Source organism: Botrytis cinerea, chromosome 7 (assembly GCF_000143535.2).
Source record: "Botrytis cinerea B05.10 chromosome 7, complete sequence".
NCBI classification, from domain to species: Eukaryota; Fungi; Ascomycota; class Leotiomycetes; order Helotiales; family Sclerotiniaceae; genus Botrytis; species Botrytis cinerea.
Window position 1 is genome coordinate 2429875 of NC_037316.1, and position 20386 is coordinate 2450260.

At 40.9% G+C, this 20386-nt stretch overlaps 5 protein-coding genes across 5 annotated transcripts; 4 read left to right on the plus strand and 1 right to left on the minus strand.

Annotated features, from left to right (window-relative positions):
• Window positions 1-405: 405 nt before the first annotated feature.
• Window positions 406-3576, minus strand: BCIN_07g06600 (hypothetical protein). Its single transcript, XM_001545656.2, has 3 exons — window positions 2920-3576; window positions 2639-2871; window positions 406-2589 (listed from the first exon to the last, which is right to left on the minus strand). Exons 1-3 carry the CDS (start codon window positions 3283-3285, stop codon window positions 1596-1598), a joined length of 1593 nt encoding a protein of 530 aa, XP_001545706.2. The 5' UTR covers window positions 3286-3576; the 3' UTR covers window positions 406-1595.
• A 1480-nt stretch (window positions 3577-5056) lies between these two features.
• On the plus strand, window positions 5057-6431 carry Bcppm1. Its single transcript, XM_001545655.2, has 2 exons — window positions 5057-5396; window positions 5471-6431. Exons 1-2 carry the CDS (start codon window positions 5132-5134, stop codon window positions 6364-6366), a joined length of 1161 nt encoding a protein of 386 aa, XP_001545705.1. The 5' UTR covers window positions 5057-5131; the 3' UTR covers window positions 6367-6431.
• Window positions 6432-7342: 911 nt separating this feature from the next.
• Window positions 7343-9420, plus strand: BCIN_07g06620 (hypothetical protein). The gene is made up of 3 exons (XM_001545654.2): window positions 7343-7543; window positions 7594-7872; window positions 7922-9420. Exons 1-3 carry the CDS (start codon window positions 7411-7413, stop codon window positions 9304-9306), a joined length of 1797 nt encoding a protein of 598 aa, XP_001545704.1. The 5' UTR covers window positions 7343-7410; the 3' UTR covers window positions 9307-9420.
• A 543-nt stretch (window positions 9421-9963) lies between these two features.
• On the plus strand, window positions 9964-11538 carry BCIN_07g06630 (hypothetical protein). The gene is made up of 3 exons (XM_024694249.1): window positions 9964-10222; window positions 10282-11129; window positions 11185-11538. Exons 1-2 carry the CDS (start codon window positions 10057-10059, stop codon window positions 10992-10994), a joined length of 879 nt encoding a protein of 292 aa, XP_024550038.1. The 5' UTR covers window positions 9964-10056; the 3' UTR covers window positions 10995-11129; window positions 11185-11538.
• Window positions 11539-13994: 2456 nt separating this feature from the next.
• BCIN_07g06640 (hypothetical protein) lies at window positions 13995-16025 on the plus strand. Its single transcript, XM_024694250.1, has 6 exons — window positions 13995-14371; window positions 14459-14582; window positions 14650-14773; window positions 14846-15321; window positions 15433-15707; window positions 15839-16025. Exons 1-6 carry the CDS (start codon window positions 14204-14206, stop codon window positions 15884-15886), a joined length of 1215 nt encoding a protein of 404 aa, XP_024550039.1. The 5' UTR covers window positions 13995-14203; the 3' UTR covers window positions 15887-16025.
• Window positions 16026-20386: the final 4361 nt, after the last annotated feature.

The window sequence follows — 20386 nt, forward strand, 5'->3', positions numbered from 1 at the left end:
TACACAACTAATCTTTCATCTCGCGTACACACAAACATCAACCTCAATCCCGATAGGCGCATACCCCAATCTCAACACTATACCATAATCATATCGATTAGTTATAGAATGGTTAACTACAACTTAGTATATACAACATCACACATCCATTTCTTTCCATCCCCGCAGGAACGATATCGAGAAATCGCATCCATTTCGTGTATTTCCATTTCTGGAAAGGGGGAAAAGTCCTATGGATTTTTTTTTTATAAAAATAAAAAAAAGCTCGAAATAGAGAATTTGTTTCCTGATCTGATATGATATTATCTGCTTTGATAGTAAGTAAGTATATCAAGGGTTTAATTCCGATTTCAAGTTTTCACTGTTACTCGTTTCGTAGATAGATAGATAGATAAATAGGTAATATGTTTTTATCTATCGGTACTTCTGTATGTACAGTAGTGATTTTCATCTCTTGCAATTCGGAACTTGCTATTTTCTCGTGTGGAAACTTATGACAGATGTATAACTGAGATGGATCGAGATATTTGGGGCTGTTCTTCGGTGATGGTATTGGAATGGAATGGGCAACTGGAGGATTCTTCCATTACTGCACGTTCCGTAATGTTTGTGTTGAATCATCGTACAACAGTTACGATAGGAATTTGCAATGTCTAAATTTCTATCACCCTTATAGAAGGAAGTAGAGGGGATAGACACAACACTGTCATAGTGACAAACCAAACAGAAAAAGTAGGTATAACCGTCAGAACAACATCCTCATTCATTCCATCACTACATAGCCAAACCATCCTCTTCAGTCTCATCTCATATCTTCCAATCCACCACCCAATTTCGCACCAAATAAGCATGCCGTTTCTTCTCTCTTCCCATCTTCACTCATCTACTAATTCCGATCCCAACTTATATGTCACCAGTGTCAACTGCTCTGCCATCCAACCATCACCATATCTCAACATTAGATATAAATATTATACGTATAATTCCAAAGTCCAGCCACCCATCCACCAAGTAAAGCTCGAGTAGCCCACTCGCCTTTCCATATTTCCAGTCCAATCTTCACCAGAAAGAAATAGGACAGAAACTATCCCTGTAAAAAGTTCGTTCCAAAAAGACTAAAGTCCGCGCCAAAAGAATCGTGTATGAACATCAATCACGTATACGCATCATAAAAAATTAAATAAAAAAAGCAATCAAGTGAAAACACTCGAATCCATCACTCCATCTCTCTCCAATCCGTGTTACGAATAAAGCATAAAAATAGGGGTATAAATAAGACAGAAAAAATGGCAATGAAACTAGTTTCGATAGATTTCAAAAGTGTCATGTCTGGTATATGGAGTATTCGGGAACTCCTGTACCATCGGTAATATATTTGGGTTGAAGAAATAATTCGAAGGAAAAGTGAGTGTTGCGTTGAGCAAAAATAATATAAGAATGTATGTGTTGGACAGAAAGTGAAGTCATGATAAAGGCGAAGCCGAAGAAAATATTACGTGGTCCAGACGTATTAGAAGATAGTATTCGGAAAGATATCCAGGAGATAGGAAATTATACGATGAGAATGAGGATATAGTATCATCAAATGGCAGAAATTAGATTAAGCAGCCGATGGCAAGGAGTAGGACGAGGCCGAATATCGAATTTGATAATTCAGTTGATGTAGCTGCTGATTTCTTATCACTTGACGCTGTTGCAGTTGCAGAAGCGGTTTCGGCGGCGCTTGCAATTGGACTCATTGCCCCAGTGGCAGTACCAGTGCTGGACATTGTTTGGGCCAGGAGAACACTCGATGCGCTGACAGTGGAATTTCCAGCTTGAAGAAACACGTGAGCCTCGTCGGTTGGATAGGCGGAAGCAATAATAGAGGTTGTTGTGTGACTGAAAAGTGAGGAAGTTGGGCTCGCTTTGATAGAGATCGACAAGGATAAGATTGCGGAAGAGGAAGAGGAGGAGGAGGAGGAGGAGGAGGAGGAGGAGGAGGAGGAGGAGGAGGAGGAAGATGAGGAGGAGGATGAAGAGGAAGAGGTAGATGCGGATGTAGATGTAGATGTAGATGTAGACGAGATAAGACTGCTAGTTGACGGAGGTGGAGTTGACGAAGTAGTTGGAATAGAAGATGATGAGCTGGGAGTTGGGGTTGGGGTTGGTGAAGGAGTTGGCGAAGCACTACTTGAAGCAGCTTTAGATGACGAAGAAGCCGAAGATCCGGAACCGCCAAGCTCAAAAACCACAACATCAGCAGTCAGGCCTGAAGGAACAGTAACAACACAAAAATTGGCACCTCCAGCCCCTGAAGCTTGGTCGGCGCTGGTAACTCCTCCAATTCCAACAACCGATGGATCAATTGAACAAGGAAGCCCATTACATCCAGATCCAGAACATTCGATTTTGATACCAAAGGTAGGCATGGTATCTGAAAGGGAGGAGGATGTCCAAATTGGATTCCAACCAATCTTAAGGTAGGTATCACCGTTGGCGACCGTGTTGGCTCCGGCAACATATGGAGCCCAATTTCCAATAGGTTTTGAACCATCACCCCAAATACAAGCATCGGCAGTCGAGACTCCTGGCGCATTGATATAGTAACTATAGACTGTTAGGTTAACGAAACCACAGTATGACGTCTAGTACTCACTGAGCTGCGGTTTCACACCAGTAGCTTGTACCTGGGACCGCCAACTGAGATGATCCATCTACTGATGTTGGAATTAACATAGCCTCATTCCCAGGTAGAACCGTTTGACAGAACGAAACACTTCCACCACAGCTATTTACGACTCCAACTGTACCAGTTCCTGACACACAATAAGGTTGGTTGGAGAATGGTTTGCTGATCTTGCCATTCGAGTCGCAGTATAATCCTCCATCCTGCGAAACGGTTAGTATTTCATCTAGGCCCAAAATATCCCAACATACCATAGACAATGGATAAGTGTATGAAGTGGCTTTTGGATTCCATTGCGCCATCACTTGACCAGGAGGGCAAGCATATGGGCAATATGAGCCTGGAGTACAAGCTTGATCCGGACTCATTGCCCATCCCGCGTTTGTAGAATCGGGTGTAACGGCAACCAACCCAGCATCCGTTGGAAATGCGCAAGTACCACGCTTTTGTAATAAGTTCTTAGAATCTTCTGCTCGTGGCGACGCATGAAGTCTGTTATGAGAGTGTCGTTTTTGTAGAATATCGAGAGGGGAAGGTCCATGGCCCAGCTTGGCTTCGCAAGGTAATAATAGGATTGCTGCTGCAGCAATTGCGATTGGTACATTGAGGAACTGCATTGTGAAAGTAGTGAAATCTGCGATCAAACCCAATTCGGCTCGTATTGCAAGATCTCTGATGCGCTTTTGGTTCCGTGTATATCCTCTCTTCCTTTCGTATGTATCGGCGAAAACTCAGCGTATTATATTTTCTCCTCAAACTAATGATACCCACGATGTCAATGAAGTCAATAACGATTCCAATTTTCAAAATGAGTGAGGTGCTTTCTATAGCAAATGTAATGAGCGTAATGGCGACGAGCAACCAAAAAAGAGTGAATTTTGAACACACTGAATGTTGAGGAGAAGGACGAGGATAAAAGATGTAGGGGAGTGAAGGTGGGCGGGTGGATAAACGGTTCAGTTGGAGGTATCTGCGCTTGCAGGTCACCAATTCCATATAGGAATGGTTAGGAACGCCTACGAAAAAGGTCAAGGCATTTCCCCAATTCCTCTTTCCTATCTTTCTCATCACACGTTAGTTCATATTGAGTCTTTGACAGGCTTTGCACAGGCGGCATAGGAAATTGGATGATAGAAACCATGAATTGAACCTCAATTAGGCTTTCATCTTCCGTTCAATTCCAAAATTGATTGGATAAGAGAAAAGCCATAATGTTGTGTTCCTGACGCTAAGGTCGAACGTGAATTAAAATGAAAAGATCGACCAATGATAAGCCCCTTGTAGTTGAGATAGTTTAAATTAAATGGACCAAATAAGGTTTAGAGCTGATTTGAAGACATGCTTCTGATCCTTGTGTTTTTTTCTTGGCTGTTGGCGGGAAATATCATCAATTGAATGATAAAATTTGACATTCGTAATAGACCACAACGAAAGTCGAATCAATCAAAGCGATGCTAAGAACACTTCTCGTTAAAAGATTTGCATCCCCTCTTCTCGCAAATTGTTACATCTCGAACTCTGAAGATCAATTCCCCCCTTTCCTTCTCCAATTCAATAGTTACAGACTCAGACTGCTAGCATTCGTTTGTTTAGAGATAAGAAGAAAGGTATTGACGTAATTATTTATTTTTCACAACGCCAGGTATGCGTAGACTTAAGTATATGTATGGAAGCATTCTCCCGATTGTTTGTTTTGGAAACCACCTGGAATGCGGATACATATCCATACTGATATGTATTAAGCCGAACTTTCGGCAAATCTCATTGAAAATCGGATAACTTCAAGAAGGCACAGCACATACCGGTAGCAAGGTATATATTGAAAAAAAAAGGTACCGGGGATCAAGCGATTGCGGAGGTGAACCCTTCTTGCAACTATGCCGAAAGGAGATCACGAAAGGAGATCACGACACTTCCAACAATTTCGGCATTCGTGGTGATACTCTCATGATCTCCATACTCGTAAAATGTAAGTGTCAAACTTTAGATACCTATATTGAGACAGGGGCTTGTTTGAATGTGGCCAAGTTTGGAGTACTACTCAGATCCTCCTGATACCATTGCAGCTGATGGATGCATCTTGCAAATCCATGCGGAGGCTGAGGACGCTTCTTTGTCAAAGTTGTGTGCCACTGTCGGTAACAAGAGATTTAACATTCATATCGCATGTTGCGCTCATGGCTTCCATCGTAAGTGTCGTGATTCGACCCAAATAATACCGCTGTGGAACATATCTTTGTAGCAATGGTCAAATCAGCGATATCATGAAACTTGCTTACTAAGAGCATGACCCCTGTCACGTGCGCTACCCCGGAGAGAATCTTCAGCCTCGCCCAAGGCCCAAGGCTATTCTACTAATAAATAGCCTTGGGCTAGAACCCCACCACAGCTTGATAGCTACCTTCATTCATCACAGCCATCGAGACATAGTCTTTCAGTACGCAACAAATTGGCGCCTGAACAATGTCGGCACAGCAAATACCCAACCTTTTCTCATTGCGAGGTGGATCTCGGTCTCGTGGCAGAGGTAGAGGTCAAGGCCTGCGCGATCCTTTGAATCCTCATTCGGAGGTCTCTTCAAATCGTAGAGATAATGCTATTCAAGGCACCGATACAGATGCAGCTGTATCTCGTCTTAGTGCAGTCAATCTTGGCTATCTAGAGGACCAATTTGCTCATTATTTCGTCAAAGGAAGTGGAACACGAAGGCTGCCAATCATAAACAGAGGTTCGTTAGCCTTCGTTGCTGCGAGTGCAGTCCACTGACCTACTCGGAACCAGCTAATCTGTGACTTTGATTAGGTACATATTCTCGTACTACTGCTTTAGACCTCCTCATCGAATCCTTCTTATCACAACCTGATAATTCTACTTTACAGCAAAAACAAATAATATCTTTGGGCGCGGGAACAGATACTCGCTATTTTCGTCTTCGGGCGAAAAACTTGCACAATAATGTCATTTACCATGAATTTGATTTCCCATCTGTATGCGTTGCGAAAAATCGTTTAGTACAACAAAATCATTCAAGCCTCATCGGAAATGAAAAGTTCTTTGAAGTTGGACATAAAGATGGCGAGCTTGCAGAATTGACGGCTGCTAGTGGGCCACAAGAAAATACAGAATGGGGATTTAGCCGCACTATCGAGACTCGCTCAGAAGTTGGATATGTATGCCATCCTCTGGACCTCCGGAAACTACCTGGCACAATTGGCCTCGATTCATTTCATGGTATCAAGAGCGACATTGCCACGCTGATAATATCCGAATGTTGTCTATGTTATCTTGAGGTAACAGCGGCACAAAGTATAATAAGATGGTTCACAGACAAGATCCCAAGAATTGGGATTGTTCTTTATGAGCCAGTGGGTGTACACGATGCTTTTGGACAAATGATGGTAGAAAATCTAGCATCAAGGGGAATCACTATGCCTACAATACAGAAGTATAAGACGCTTAAGGATCAGAAGGATAGACTGGAAGGTCTTGGGTTTGGTAACGCAAAGGGTGGCATTAATGCCGTGAGCATAGAAGATTTCTGGGAACATTGGGTCGCAGGCAGAGAAAGAGAAAGAGTGGACAGGCTTGAGGGTCTAGATGAAGTTGAGGAATGGCTTCTACTGGCAAGACATTATTCTGTTGTCTGGGGGTGGACAGATGATTTAGGATTTGAAGGTCTAAAGGCGCTAAACCCTTGACCTATAAATGATGACTATAAATGATGATAGCCTATAAATACTTACAGGTGCACCACTCTAGGCCAAAATTTTCATTTCATTGCTCCTAGATTTTGTGAGCTCATAGCGAACCTCTTGCTCCCTCGATGGCTGACGTTATGAAGATGCGTGTAATCCCATTCACAAGAACTCGGAATTTTAGCTCAAACGTCAAGGTAACTACTATTGTATCCCCCACTCCCCCTTCATCTTCCCCAGAGATATGATGAAACAAACATAATGCCGCCCAATGCTTCACAAAGTATGGCAGTTCATCCGCTCTGAAAGCCCAAGAACTCGCATTAATTATGAGATATACATAATTAGCCGAGCTTTTCATATGGTCTAAGACTCAAGGAGGTTGCGATTGCTTGTCTCAAAATTAGATGGTCAATTCGCAATTTCGCAATCTCGCATGAAGGGCGTGTAGCGTTTGCGATCAATTCAATGCCATGACAATCCAACCACAGAGGTCCATGTTGAAAAGGGGGAAAACTCGAGTCCAAGTTATCAACGACTAGTATCTATATAGTATCTCTCAATACAATAGCACACTGAACGCGGTCGTAACATTGTCGACAAGATTTCCGGATAAGCCGGAATTTGGCGTGGGGAATGCTTGTATTCGAGGTAATGATTGCATCATCAACCTTCATGAAGATTCACTGCAGTATCTAGTACCCATCTTACGATACTCATTAGAAGACAGTTGACTTTGAAATAAAGCTTGTATCTTCCAAGGGTCCAAACGCTCTTGGCTTCGAATCGTCCATAAAATGCCAAAACTAATGGTGTTTCGAATCCGTTTGAATCCCACAAACATGTCAACTGATGAATCGGAATAACTCCGGAAACAAGCCACATCCGCTCGTACCGATGCGCTAAAACAGGATACGGAATCAAGTAAAACCACATGCCTTTCTCATCTTCCTTCAGAACAACAAACTTCATCTCATTCGAGCGTGGAAACTATTTTCTCTTGAACCTTTTTGTATTCGATGATACCTACAGAGTAACTTCAAATTCATGGAAGATGGCGGTTCTGGGCTACGAGCCCCGCGCTACCCAGCGGAAGATACAAGTCCAACAACCGATCGAGAGCTGAGAGGATTTTTTTGTTATGGATTGGCAGCTGAGGTATTCGCTGTTTGTGCTGTCGGTACGTTATATTCTCGGATTCGAAAACACCAAGATTGACACAGTATACAGGTTCATTTTTACCCGTTACATTAGAACAACTTGCTCGTGAACAAGGCGTTCTTTTTACAGACAAAATCACACCTTGCACGGCGAAAAATGCAACCGCTATTGCAAATGCTACTGTTAATGCGTTGATGTCAAGAGCTGAAGGCCCAGATACACATCAATGCATCGTCAATGTGTTTGGTACTGAGTTGACCACAGCAAGTTTTGCAATGTATACATTTTCTGCTTCTGTGTTCATGCAGGCTCTTGCCCTTGTCTCTGTCAGCTCGGTTGCTGATCATGGTATGTTTGTTAGTAATCTTATTACCTATCTTGATCTGACAGTTTCCAGGCACATGGCGTAAGAAGCTTCTAGCAGGATTTGGCTTCACAGGATCTGTGTCTGCTATGCTTTTTCTTCTGGTAGTTCCACAAATTTTTGTGGTGGGGTCCTTGCTGACTGTCATATGTGTTGTGTGTCTTGGATGCTCTTTTGTCATTCTTAATTCATACTTGCCATTGCTAGTTTTGAATCATCCAGTTGTTCAGAGTGATGAAGATCATTCAATTGGCTCTTCATCTGTTCCTCTTCGACCAATATCTCCCGGACAGAGTAATCGAAAGCCAAGAGACACTTTGCACCAAGGAGCCGACAAGGAAGTCAATGTGGGCTCTAAGGCTGATTCTTCAGATCTTCAACTTTCCACACAGATATCATCTAAAGGAGTAGGGATTGGTTACATGGCTGCAGTTTCCGTGCAAGTGGTTTGCATTCTTATTTTATATTTCATGAACAAAATGGGAGTTTCGTCAACGCTTCCTCTTCGAACGGTATTATTCTTCGTTGGGTCTTGGTGGCTTACATTTACAATTCCATCCGTCATGTGGCTCCGAGATAGACCTGGACCTCCATTACCAACAGCCCTATATGAGGGGCGAGCTTTCGTGCGTACTTGTATGTCGTACACAATCTTCGCTTGGAAGTCGTTATGGAAAACAGTCAAGGTTGCCGTCAAACTTAGACAAGTTTTAATTTTCCTTGTTGCCTGGTTCCTTCTTTCAGATGCCGTGGCAACCATTTCAGCAACTGCTATTTTGTTCGCTAGAACTGAGTTACAAATGGGAACTGTAGCTGTCGCTGTACTCTCAATAGTGGCTACAAGCTCCGGGATAGTCGGCGCTACGGTTTGGCCCATCATTTCGAAACGATTTAGTTTGAGGACAAACCATATAATCGTCTGTTGTCTCTTACTTCTAGAATTGGTTCCATTGTATGGACTTCTTGGTTTTATACCATTTGTGCAGGCTTGGGGAGTAGGAGGTTTGCAAAAGTGGTATGAAATTTACCCTCTAGGTATCATTCACGGTATGGTGATGGGTGGTTTATCTTCATACTGTCGATCCTTTTATGGTTTGTTAATACCACCCGGTAGTGAAGCTGCATTTTATGCATTATTCGCAATCACAGATAAAGGAAGCTCGGCAGTAGGGCCAGCAATTGTTGGCAAAATTGTAGATGCAACGGGACAAATTCGACCGGCATTTGGGTTTTTGGCAGTTTTAATCGCGTTACCTATTCCGCTTATTTGGATGGTAGATGTCGAAAAAGGACAAGAGGATGCTATTCGGATGGCGGGATTGATGAAGACTACTGATGATGGTCATGAAGATTTTGATTCCATTGAAGGATCATCTGATGGCCATGAAGCGGAAGGGCTTATGCGAGATCATGATTGAGCGGCATACCTATATACTATATTTATGAATGAAATGACGTGACTTCTCAGTTTGTTTGCAACAAAAAACCTTTCGACCAAATAAACCAATCGAAAATCAATTCATTATTTCCCAACTGTTAGCTGACCACGAATAAATCGAGTGCTCCACTTTCTGGCCACCCCTCTTTTGAGCCACCTCAAAAAAGCTTATTACAAGAAAGTATCTCTTTCATTTTTAAGTTGTTATATTAAATCTAAAAATTGATATAATATAAATGAAATAGATATATATATATAAACTAGAAACTAAATAGATTGATTTTAGAAAATTCGAGATATTATTTTATTAAGAAAAAAGAATCTGATTTTCAAGTTTGAATATTATGCATAAAGTATACTTCAATTATAATATAGAATAACTACTGAATAATTAATGATTTAATTTTATATAATATAATTTTTTGAAGTAGCCCAAAAAAGGGGCGATTAAAAGTGGGATACCCAACTAATTGGTCCCTTTTACGCTGATACATCGCTGACTCAGCAACCTCAAAATCCCTGCTAAATGTTAGCACCTTGCATTAGCTTTACCCACAGATATGACACCAACTCGGTTCCACCACCCCTTAACTCCGCCATAAAGAAAAGGCTAGATTAGCATGCTGCATTTCTCTTCGCAAACTTTCATCAACCATATTTCTAACTTCACTTACTTTAATTTCAAGTGGTTATACACACTACTAAACCAATACCGCCGCAATCCGAAAATATGAAGAGCTCAATGAATGAAACATCGTGTATTGAGATACCCCGGATTGAGATCCTGCCTATGAAGCAAAGGTCACAGATTCAGAATCTGGAGGAAGATTGGACGGGTACCAGTAGTACGGTCATGAGGAGGAAATTGCAAAATCGGTTGAATCAACGGGCTTCTCGTTTGTGGCCCTAGTCTTTTTGTCACCCAAATGATTGTTTGTATTAATCTGCATATTAGGACAGCGTAGAAAAGTTGACTCGAAAAGACTCGAAGCAATAACCAAAGTCATAGAAACACAAGGACCCATAATCCTTGATCCTACTACACCTCCTCCAAAAACATGTATGTGTATCAATAACATAGATGTCAAACGCATCATCGCTTCTAGATCATTCAATTCCTACATCACCAATACTTCTGTCCCAACAGACTCCTACTTGCTTACTCTTCTTCACTTCAATATCATCCGTGCTTTATCTATTAATGTGGAGATTCTTAAACTACCCGTCGATCGTATGGATGATGATATTCTTTCCCCATTCAACACATCATCATCGACGCAGTATCCACAGGGCTTACCAGACCTATCAAATCTTCCCCCGGCTCTAAAACCTACGAGTCTACAAATCGAAATAAAACATCATCCTGAGATTGATGTCTTTCCATTTCCGAGATGTAGAGATCTCATTCTTTCGGCGCTTTCAAGAGGTGATGAATGGAATGATATCGAGTTTTGTAGGGACATTATGTATGGGTTGGAGGGGGGAGGAGGAAGAACGGGATTTATTGTTTGGGGTGATCCGTGGGTACCGGCAAGCTGGGAGGTGGAAGAAACCTTTGCGAAGAAGTGGAAGTGGCTGTTAGAGGGATGCGAGGAGTTGTTTATTAGTACTAACAATTGGAGAGTTGGAAGAGGTGAGGAGAGACTAGTTTTTGAGGAATTGCCTTGATGGTTTTATTATCAGAGAATCGAGAATATAACATAGAGCACGGATTCAGGGAGATGGAGAAAGAGACCAAGGAAGAAAGAAGGGAACTTGAACAGATATTTCAATATCTGAAGTTCAGATTGGATTTTAAAAATGGTAGGTGGCCTACCTGAACAATACTGTGCTTGCATTCACCTAACCTTATTACTAGAACTTCTAAACACATCAATCTACTATTTTTGATTTGGATATTCTAGGTACACAAAACTCGAGCCCTGATCATAACAGAAGCGCGATAGAGCAATAATAGATAAGGAAATCTCAAATGGATATATAATAAGTCGGGTACTCTAATTTCTGATCACCTTTCTTTTGGGCTACTGTTTGTTATCAAGAACCTCAAAAAATGATATTTTTAATTTTCTTATTTATGAATGGAATTTGTTGAAAATGTATATACATATATTGTGCGCGGAAAACGTGATAGTAGGTCACGTGATACTGTTATTTCTAGCATCTATAGTTTCTTCTCCTGTAGACCAATAAAGAAGACACTGATTTTACACCCTCTTGTGTTGACCTCGTACGTTTTTGTGCCATTGCCCCAAGTGTTTCTTCTCGCCTCACTGTCGCTATGTAGTGATTCATCTCATTCACTATGTATATCTACTTGATTATACTATATTCGAAAGCTTTTCTTGTATGTGTTACAACGGATTAGTAGTAGGCTAAAGAACTACGAACATATAGGCTATGATAGTTATAGAGATATAATTTAGGTAGGGATTAATAATCTCTGTAATTTCGAGAGTACTCTTACAAATATTTAATTTTAATAATTTTTAATATGAATTTACATACAAATTTAAAATTAAAAAAAGAATAATAATAAATCGATATTTTGAAGCTTTAAATCTCAATTTAGAAAATTCCTAAAAAATCTCAGAATTTCAGGATAATTTTGAAATAATTTAAATTATATGTTTATTAAATTCTATTCACAAATAAGAGAGTTAAAAATATCATTTTTTGAGGTTTTTAGTGGTAAAGAGTAGCCCAAAACAGGGGTGGCCAGAAATTAGGGTACCCGACTTACTATGAACTTTCAAAATACGGGTCCATCTTCTGAGAGCTTTTCAATACTACATAGTACCTTGAGGTAATAATGATCACGCAAAAGGCCAACGTTAATCGCATATCCTTGAAAATGGGATGGACATACTCAGCTTCCAGAATTCGAAAAAGTCACAAATTTGGAGAATTCACGTTACCATACGCTCTTGTTCACGGGTATTGACGGACACTGAGCATACAATTGATCGACAAGAACCAACCGAGTAGGCGGATGGAAGATTTGACAATTAAAGTAATCTATTAGTAAAGGGCTAGTATTTTACCATCGAAGCTAGATGAAGTCATTTATTTTTCTGTTCCACGAGCGTTTATCACCTCTCTCTATATATCCCAATTGGGCGTCAACAGAATGTATGATGCCATAGCCATAAGTCTTATCTCGGATCCCCAAACACCTTCATGTCTTGTAGTTTACTGTGCTGCAATCATGTTTTACAGAGAAGCTACGTTAAGAAGACAGATCAGGCCGCCAATCAAGTTGAGATATTGAAGAGGGCGACTTGCTGGAAGAGAAATCGTATGATGAAGCGATGAGTCCAGCATTGTTTGATTATGGGCTTTTTTTACCGCATACTTGAATTGAGCCTGGATAAATTATCTTCGGGAAGCTGAGGCAAAAGGTACATCAGAGTCATTAGGATATTCGATACTTTTCTTTGTCGTGAAGGAGTACGATTCCCGCGATGATCGTTGGTTGGATATTTCAAGTAGGTTGTACCCTCTTCATTTAGTCTGTTGTTCATAAGTCTTGAACTACAAAGAGGATCTTCAATATGGACATGTATCTGTATGCATATATGCAGGCACCTCTGAATTGTGGTATGAGATTATTCTTGCTTTCTGGATGACTTTGGAAAAGCATAACAGCGTTTATATGGTCACTATTGGTCTTCTCATAAAGCATATTTGAATATGAATTGACCAGAGTAGTCTCTTCAAGATGTCACGTTGAGGTCCAAAGGTGACATACCTGATGAAATAGTAACCCAGCACCAAAATACCTACTCCAATAGACCGATCACAATTTCCAGATTCAAATACACTACCTTTAAGTATTTTAAAGACATAGATCCTTTCGACTATGTTAGCTATTTATCTTGACGGCGGAGAAGATGTTTATGGAAGTCAAGGTCCCAGATCCTTGAGAAAAGGTCATTATGGTTGCGCATATGATAGTGCATACTTTTATGTTGAATTATAGCTCTATATTATATCGGGGCTTTGGGATGACTTGGGTATCGCTATGTAATACATAATACTGGATTGTGTTTACTGTTTCTGGGTCTAAAATAAGGACCAAGTGGTCTCTTGTCGAAGATTGAACGAAGTTGTGTGAATCGACGTCTTTTATGATTCCCGTCCCGGAATACATCCACGATTGAAATATTGACTCTGACTCTCGCGGCGCCTTTGTAATTCAATTGCGAATTGACATTTTGTCTGGTGTCCCTAAGCAGAATAAGGGGATGGTGCAACTTTTCATGAAGATTAGTATGCGAATACCAACCTTCGAACAACTCAACAATCGCACTTGCAACTTAAGTTTTGGTTTACTTCAACATTTCAAAGAAATGAAATCCTCAAAATCCAACTGCCTCTACATCGGCGCCTCACGTAAACCAACAATTGCAGCGTAAGAGATCTTATCACATTTTAAATTTCCCTCAATAGCTCCCAACCTAAAGCTATCAATTATGGGCTCTCCTACATCTGTTAATCATTCAACCAAAAGTTATCCCAATAAAGAAGTCGAGTCAGAAGAATTACCCAAATGCAACCTAATCGCAAAAACACTGCATAAAATATGCATCCCGAACAAGGGTTCAATTTAGCCTATCTCGGGCGATGCCTTTTCGGTGTTACATAACCGTATTTCTTGCGATTTCCGGTGTAGCGTATTTGGAATGAGCTGAAGTGAAGACATGACGTTCTACAGACTGTTAGAATCTACGTGATGTTGCAGGTATAAAGACGCGTCGACCTAAAACTCCCCGAGTTGGATTTCACCATATTTATCGGTTTCCACCAGTCAGTTACATATAGTTCAATCACGCAGTAAACTTTTCAACGAGTCAATCATACATATTTACCCCGAAATGGCAAATCCAGAAGCCCAGAAAATTTTAGAAAATCTGAGTACACTACTATCCGATGCTTCATATGGAAGTTCTTCGAAAAACCAACAAGAAGCTGTGAGGTTGAGTAAGGCGCTTACCGCGGCGATTGAAGCACCGGAGAATGTTGCCATGGAACTTGCTTTTTCGGTACGTCTGGCTCTTCCTGGGAGGTGTCAAGCTGGAGGTATGAGGGGTATGTGTGATGCGAGTCTAATAATTTTGAATGAGATAAAGACGTTCATACCTATGAGCGCACGAATTGCAGTAGATCTAAATCTTTTCGAGCATATTGTTAAATATGAGCCTGTTAATGTTGTAAAATTGGCAGAGTTGTCGGGTGCGGAAGAGTTGTTGTTAAGTATTTATACACTTTATACATTTGTACACTACATGTCGAGAAACGAATAGAACTAACAAGGGATTAGAAAGAATATTGAGACCTCTCTCCTCTACAAATTTCGTCAAGGAAGTGGCCGAGGAGACTTGGGGGGCTACTCCTGTTACGAAAGCCATGACGCAGAAGGGTATTGCGGCTGGTCACCGGATGTTGTATGTTTCTCTCCTTTTCTGCCCGCTTTCCCTTTCCCTTCCCATCCTCTACTAAACACCAAAAATAATCAGATTCGCAACCTCCATGCTAGCCGCTCTCCACGCCCCTCGCTATTTTCTGGAAACAAGCCACACCTCTCCGACAAACCCCCACGATGGCCTCATGCAATACGCACACGGAACCAAACTACAAAGTTTCGACTATTTCTGCACCATGCCTGGGAATGTGATTGGAGATTTTAATACTTTTATGGGGAATACGATGGGGGCGCGGAAATATTGGTTGGATTGGTGGCCGGTGGAGGAGAGAGTTTTTGAAGGGATGAAAGTAGGGAATGAGGAGGAAAACACGCTGTTGGTAGATGTGGGTGGAGGGAAGGGTCATGATGTGATGGCTTTTAAGCAAAGATTTGGGGGAAGGGGAAAGGGGTTGGGGAGATTGATATTGCAAGACCAACCGCATGTTTTGGAGGAGATTGGCAAGGGTGAATTAGGCGAGGGGATAGAGAAGTGTGGATATGATTTTTTTACTGAACAGCCTGTTAAGAGTACTTACCCCTTCAATTCTTTCTTTCTTACCTTTCTCGATATTTTCAAATTTCTACATTCTCCCCCCATTTTCATCCCCTCGAACTAACACTCCCCCTCGTTCCATGAAGACTCTAGAATTTATTTCTACCACCATATTCTCCACGACTGGTCTGACTACAAATGTCTTGAAATCCTACGCGTTCTTAAGAGTGCAATGAAACCAAATTACTCAAAACTCATCATTCATGAGATGATCGTACCTGAATCCGGGGCATCAACATATCACGCTCTTTTGGATTTGACAATGATGGCTTTTAATAGTGGGATTGAGAGGACAGGGAAAGAATGGAGGGAGTTACTCGCAAAAGCTGGGTTTGAAGTCATGGGTATTTGGGTCCCTGGGGTAAGTTGAAGTCTTTTGTAATGCTTTGGCTTAAGGGCGTGAAGAACGGGATCTATTTTATTCGAAAGATATTAGGGCCTTTTTTTTTCTGTTCATCATAAAACCAGTTACTAACGATGCCATTGAAATAGGATGAACCAGATGCAGATGGGATCATAGAAGCTATTGTTAGAGAGTAGAATTATTCCCCTGTTAAATAGTACATAGATGATTGCATAAGTGTCACCTATCACTTAGTATTGTCCGTTCACGTCTCTCAATTCAAGAGAGAATATTCACTTTTTTTTATTTTAAATGAGCCACTGAATCGAAGATATAACTTCTTGAAAAAGCACCTGGAAGGTTTTCCTTTTCCTTTTCTTCCAAAGTTATCCAACGAGGAACAATCCTCTACGCGATATTAGACAGACACCAAGAATTCGTATTGTTGTTTGATCCATTGAGCGGGTCATTTATAAACGGTTAACTCAAGATCTCAACCCCTATTGACAACAAGCGAACTCGAGAAAGGAGAACACATCCATAAAAAAGCTGAACTCTCCCACTAATTATGTCTTCATTCTTTTATGATTTATCCTAATTACATCTCTAAGATCGTATTTCGACAAAAACAGACATACGCTCTGCATCAGTAAATTGATTTTGTGAGTTATTCCTGCTGACTTGATTCTGAATTAGTTATATCGACTCTATCGATATCACACCAAGAACCCATCTTTGGGTTGCTAGTGCTTCTTTCTGTCCTATCCATTTCCCTTGAGTTCGCATAAAAAGCAGAGAAGACAATTCAATCTATGTAGCTTCCGCAAATCCAATCCAGCAGCAGCGCATTAAACATTAATCTGATATCCATTTGGAATTTCCCCAAACATGTCTATCTATCTTCCTTCTTCTGCTCATCCTAAGTTTCAGACTTAGAGTGGTCATATATTTTAGAATTTGAAGTACGAATTCCGCATGACATAGTACATACTGGAGCATTAGCTTAACATCCTCAATTAGACCATCCAATCATCTTTTGGGTATTGATCGATATAGTGAATTAATCATTTCATTATGTGAGCATACTATGTATGAAATATAAGCTTTCAACACCGAAAAGTCCTAACGAATCATATTGTATAGAATGACACAAATGTACTAAATATACTAGACACAGTCGGAAGAAGTCATAAACGCCATCGAGGTAATACCAAAATACCAACAACACTAGACATACTACACAAATTATGAAGAAGTCATAAACACCATCGATGTAATACCAACAGTACTCTTTTCGACTTCTCCCATTTCATCGAAAGTTCATTCTCACAACTCTTTGCATCATCCGATCAATAAGATGCGCATGAAGAGAATGAAATCTTCACTAGAAGAAGTCTTGCCTTTCTTCTCCACATCATTTCACGCACCTTTCACAATACATGGCTCTGCATTCTAGAATCTGCCGCCTGAGAAACACTCCCAATCGAATCACTTACTAGTCTCTGAACAATGTCTTAAATTTGAAGATCTCCCGTTTCGATTCCTCTTTGCATTCCTCATTCTACTCCGCACATAGATACATATTCTGGGGGTTTTGACTTCTCAGTCGTGGCTTGCTTCGTGGGGTTTTGATATGCATAGTACATACATACCTAGTACATACCAGTAGTATACATAAACTCACACATTGTATTTCGACATCTATCATCCAAGAGATATCTCTAGTGCCTCACTGCACTGGCAAGTTGCAACACATTGCCAATTCCTCAATGAATCAATCATATAGCAGCGCGCTGTCCGCTCTCTGCTGTCCGAACAAACCATTCCCAAAACTTCTCCTCGCTTACTTCATATCATAGCACGAAGTGCATTCAGAGTACACCCATACACACACACACACATACATCGCGCGCGTGCGTGCGAGCTGCTCCGCTCCCACACATCCAACGCATGAAAATCCTTTCGTCATAATTCTCCACCTCTATCCCTCTAAACCATAATCCCCGTATCCCACCTATCTATCGTCTCTTTCCATAGACTCCACCCAGTATTTTCAATTCTCCACCCATTAATTCACTCTACTTCTCTACCCCCAAATTCCCTGTCGTCTCCAAAAAAAAATCCCATGCAGTTTCCACATTCTAGAGAGGAATCCACATATATATACTATGTGCATCACATCACATCACTCACACAGACGGAAAAGAAAAACCAGAGAGAAAAAAGTAGAGAAAAAAAATCCACTTTTCTCCACCCCCATGGGCATCTTGATCGAGAATTAACATTTGCATCGAAGAATCGCACAGACAATCTTGTGGACAACTAATGATCTGCATAGATTCTCTTTTTTCCCTCTTTCTTGACATGTTTCACATCCTTTTTTAGATCCCTTTTTTTTCTTGATCTTTCAAGGGATTAGATAAATGGGGGATTGACATCATATCACTTCAACCTCACTTCACCTCACCTCACCTCATCTCAAACCTCATTTCAAACCTCCCTAGCCCTAACCCAAACTAACCCCATCCCATGTCCTCCGTAAAATACCCTATCAAATCTCCTTCCCATCCTAGCCTCCTTCTTGCAATCCACAAACACACATCCCAAAGGAGATATTACTCCTCACGAGTTACGGATTGCGAATCTTGTTCTCCGTTTCTCTGCCTCATCGTGTTGTGCATGAATGACCGGAATGAAGATGAGAAAGTTGAATCTCACACCGCTTTTTCACAACCTGGTATGCAATTTTATGAATTTCCATGATGGCTTAAGCAGTATGTCATATTTGTAAGGGTCACTACGGAGTACTGATTAGGGAATGGAGGAAAATAGTAATGAGATGGATAGATAAGAAGAGAAGATAAGATAAGATAAGATAAGATGAGATAGTGTTTTTTCTTCATCTTTTATAAATCATGAATATAAACGTATGATTACTCAATATTTGAGTAGTAGAAGAAGTTAGAGAGTTATATCCATATGATAGATGATATAAATTTAAGTAATGTAACGGAGAGTACCTACATATAGACAGTATACAATAAATAGAATAGAAAGAATACACATTCCTCCCATTCAAGAAACAAACAAAGAGAATCAACACAACAATGAATCTTTATTTCTCCTGTTATTCTCTCTTTCTATTCTTTCCTATACACGATACTGTCTATTCATACATCTTATTGTCTATCCATTTACACCATATCATGAGCTCTCCAACCACCCCCCCTCCAACCATCTCAACACCCCTATCAAACTCTTCATTTCCATTCCTTCTAATCCCCTTTTCTCAATCTCATATCCCAAAGAAAGAAACAAACACTCGAAAGCTCAAATGATTTACACACCAATCTATTCACATCTACAAAAATCTATATTGCACCTATAATACACCTACATCCAAATAAATATCAACCTAGCAACCCATTCCCAATTCATACACCTCCTAACCCCTCACTTTCTCTTCCTCTCTCACCTCTACTTCCTTTCGATCTCGGATATATCTATATATCATCAGATACCTAACACCTAACACCCAATACCCAACACTCCAAGCCCAAACCCTAATCCCACCCAAATCTAACCCAACACCATCACCCCCTCTCCTCCTCTCCAATCCCCATCCCCATCCCCATCTCCAAGCACTCAACTCAAATCCCCAAATCCGATATCCAATATCCGATATCTAAAACACAACATAACATCTATCTAATCCTCAAACCAAAAATATATTTCTCCCTCCTATCTTCACATCCTCTCCCCTTCCTCTTTCCTCTCCAATATTCATAATCATTCATTCATACATACAAATATCTATCTATCCATTCTGCAACCACCCCCTCTTCTAATTCTAAGATACTCATACTCATACCTATTCTCATACTCATATTCATACTCCCACATACACAAAAAAAATCAAATTCAAAATCAAACTAAATAAAATCTCTATATCCATCTATCAACTAACTAACTCACCTACTTACCTATCAACCAATTTATCTACCCATCTACCCATCTATTAATCCATCTCCCTCACACCCCCCTTTCCATTTCCATTTCCATTTCCACAACCTTCTCCTTTCTCCTCTCCTCTCCTCTCCTCTCCCCCCTTCTCCTCTCCCCCCCCCCAACAAAGTAATCCCCAATCCCCAATCCCCAATCTCCAAAAAGAAAAAAAAAGAAAAAAAATTCAAACAACTAACCCATCCATCCATCCAAACCACTACCCCATCCAATCTCTTCCTCCCTCCCAGCTCTTTCCCTCAGCTCCCTTTTCACTCTCTTCGTCCCGCAAAAGGATTTCCTATCTCCTATCTTCCATCCCCTCTCCTTCTCATAAATCCAAATCCAAATCCAAATCCAAATCCAAATCCAAACCCAAATCCAATCCAATCTAAATCGAACCCCCCCCCCCCCCCCCCCTTTATCCTTCTCTCCATCCCCAGAAATCCAATCCACTCAACCAAGTTCACCCCTCAACTCCATAACCAACTCACCTACCCCATCCAATCGATCACTTCCCCTTCTCCCCCTCTCTCTTCCCCCTTCCCCCTTCCCTCTTTACACTTACCCTCTTCTCTCTTCCCACCTACCCCCTCCTTTCATACTCTCATACTCTCATACTCTTTTCCCTCTCCCCCCCCTCCTTGAATTCTTCCCATTATCTCCCTATCCTCTCCAAAACAACCCCTCCACAC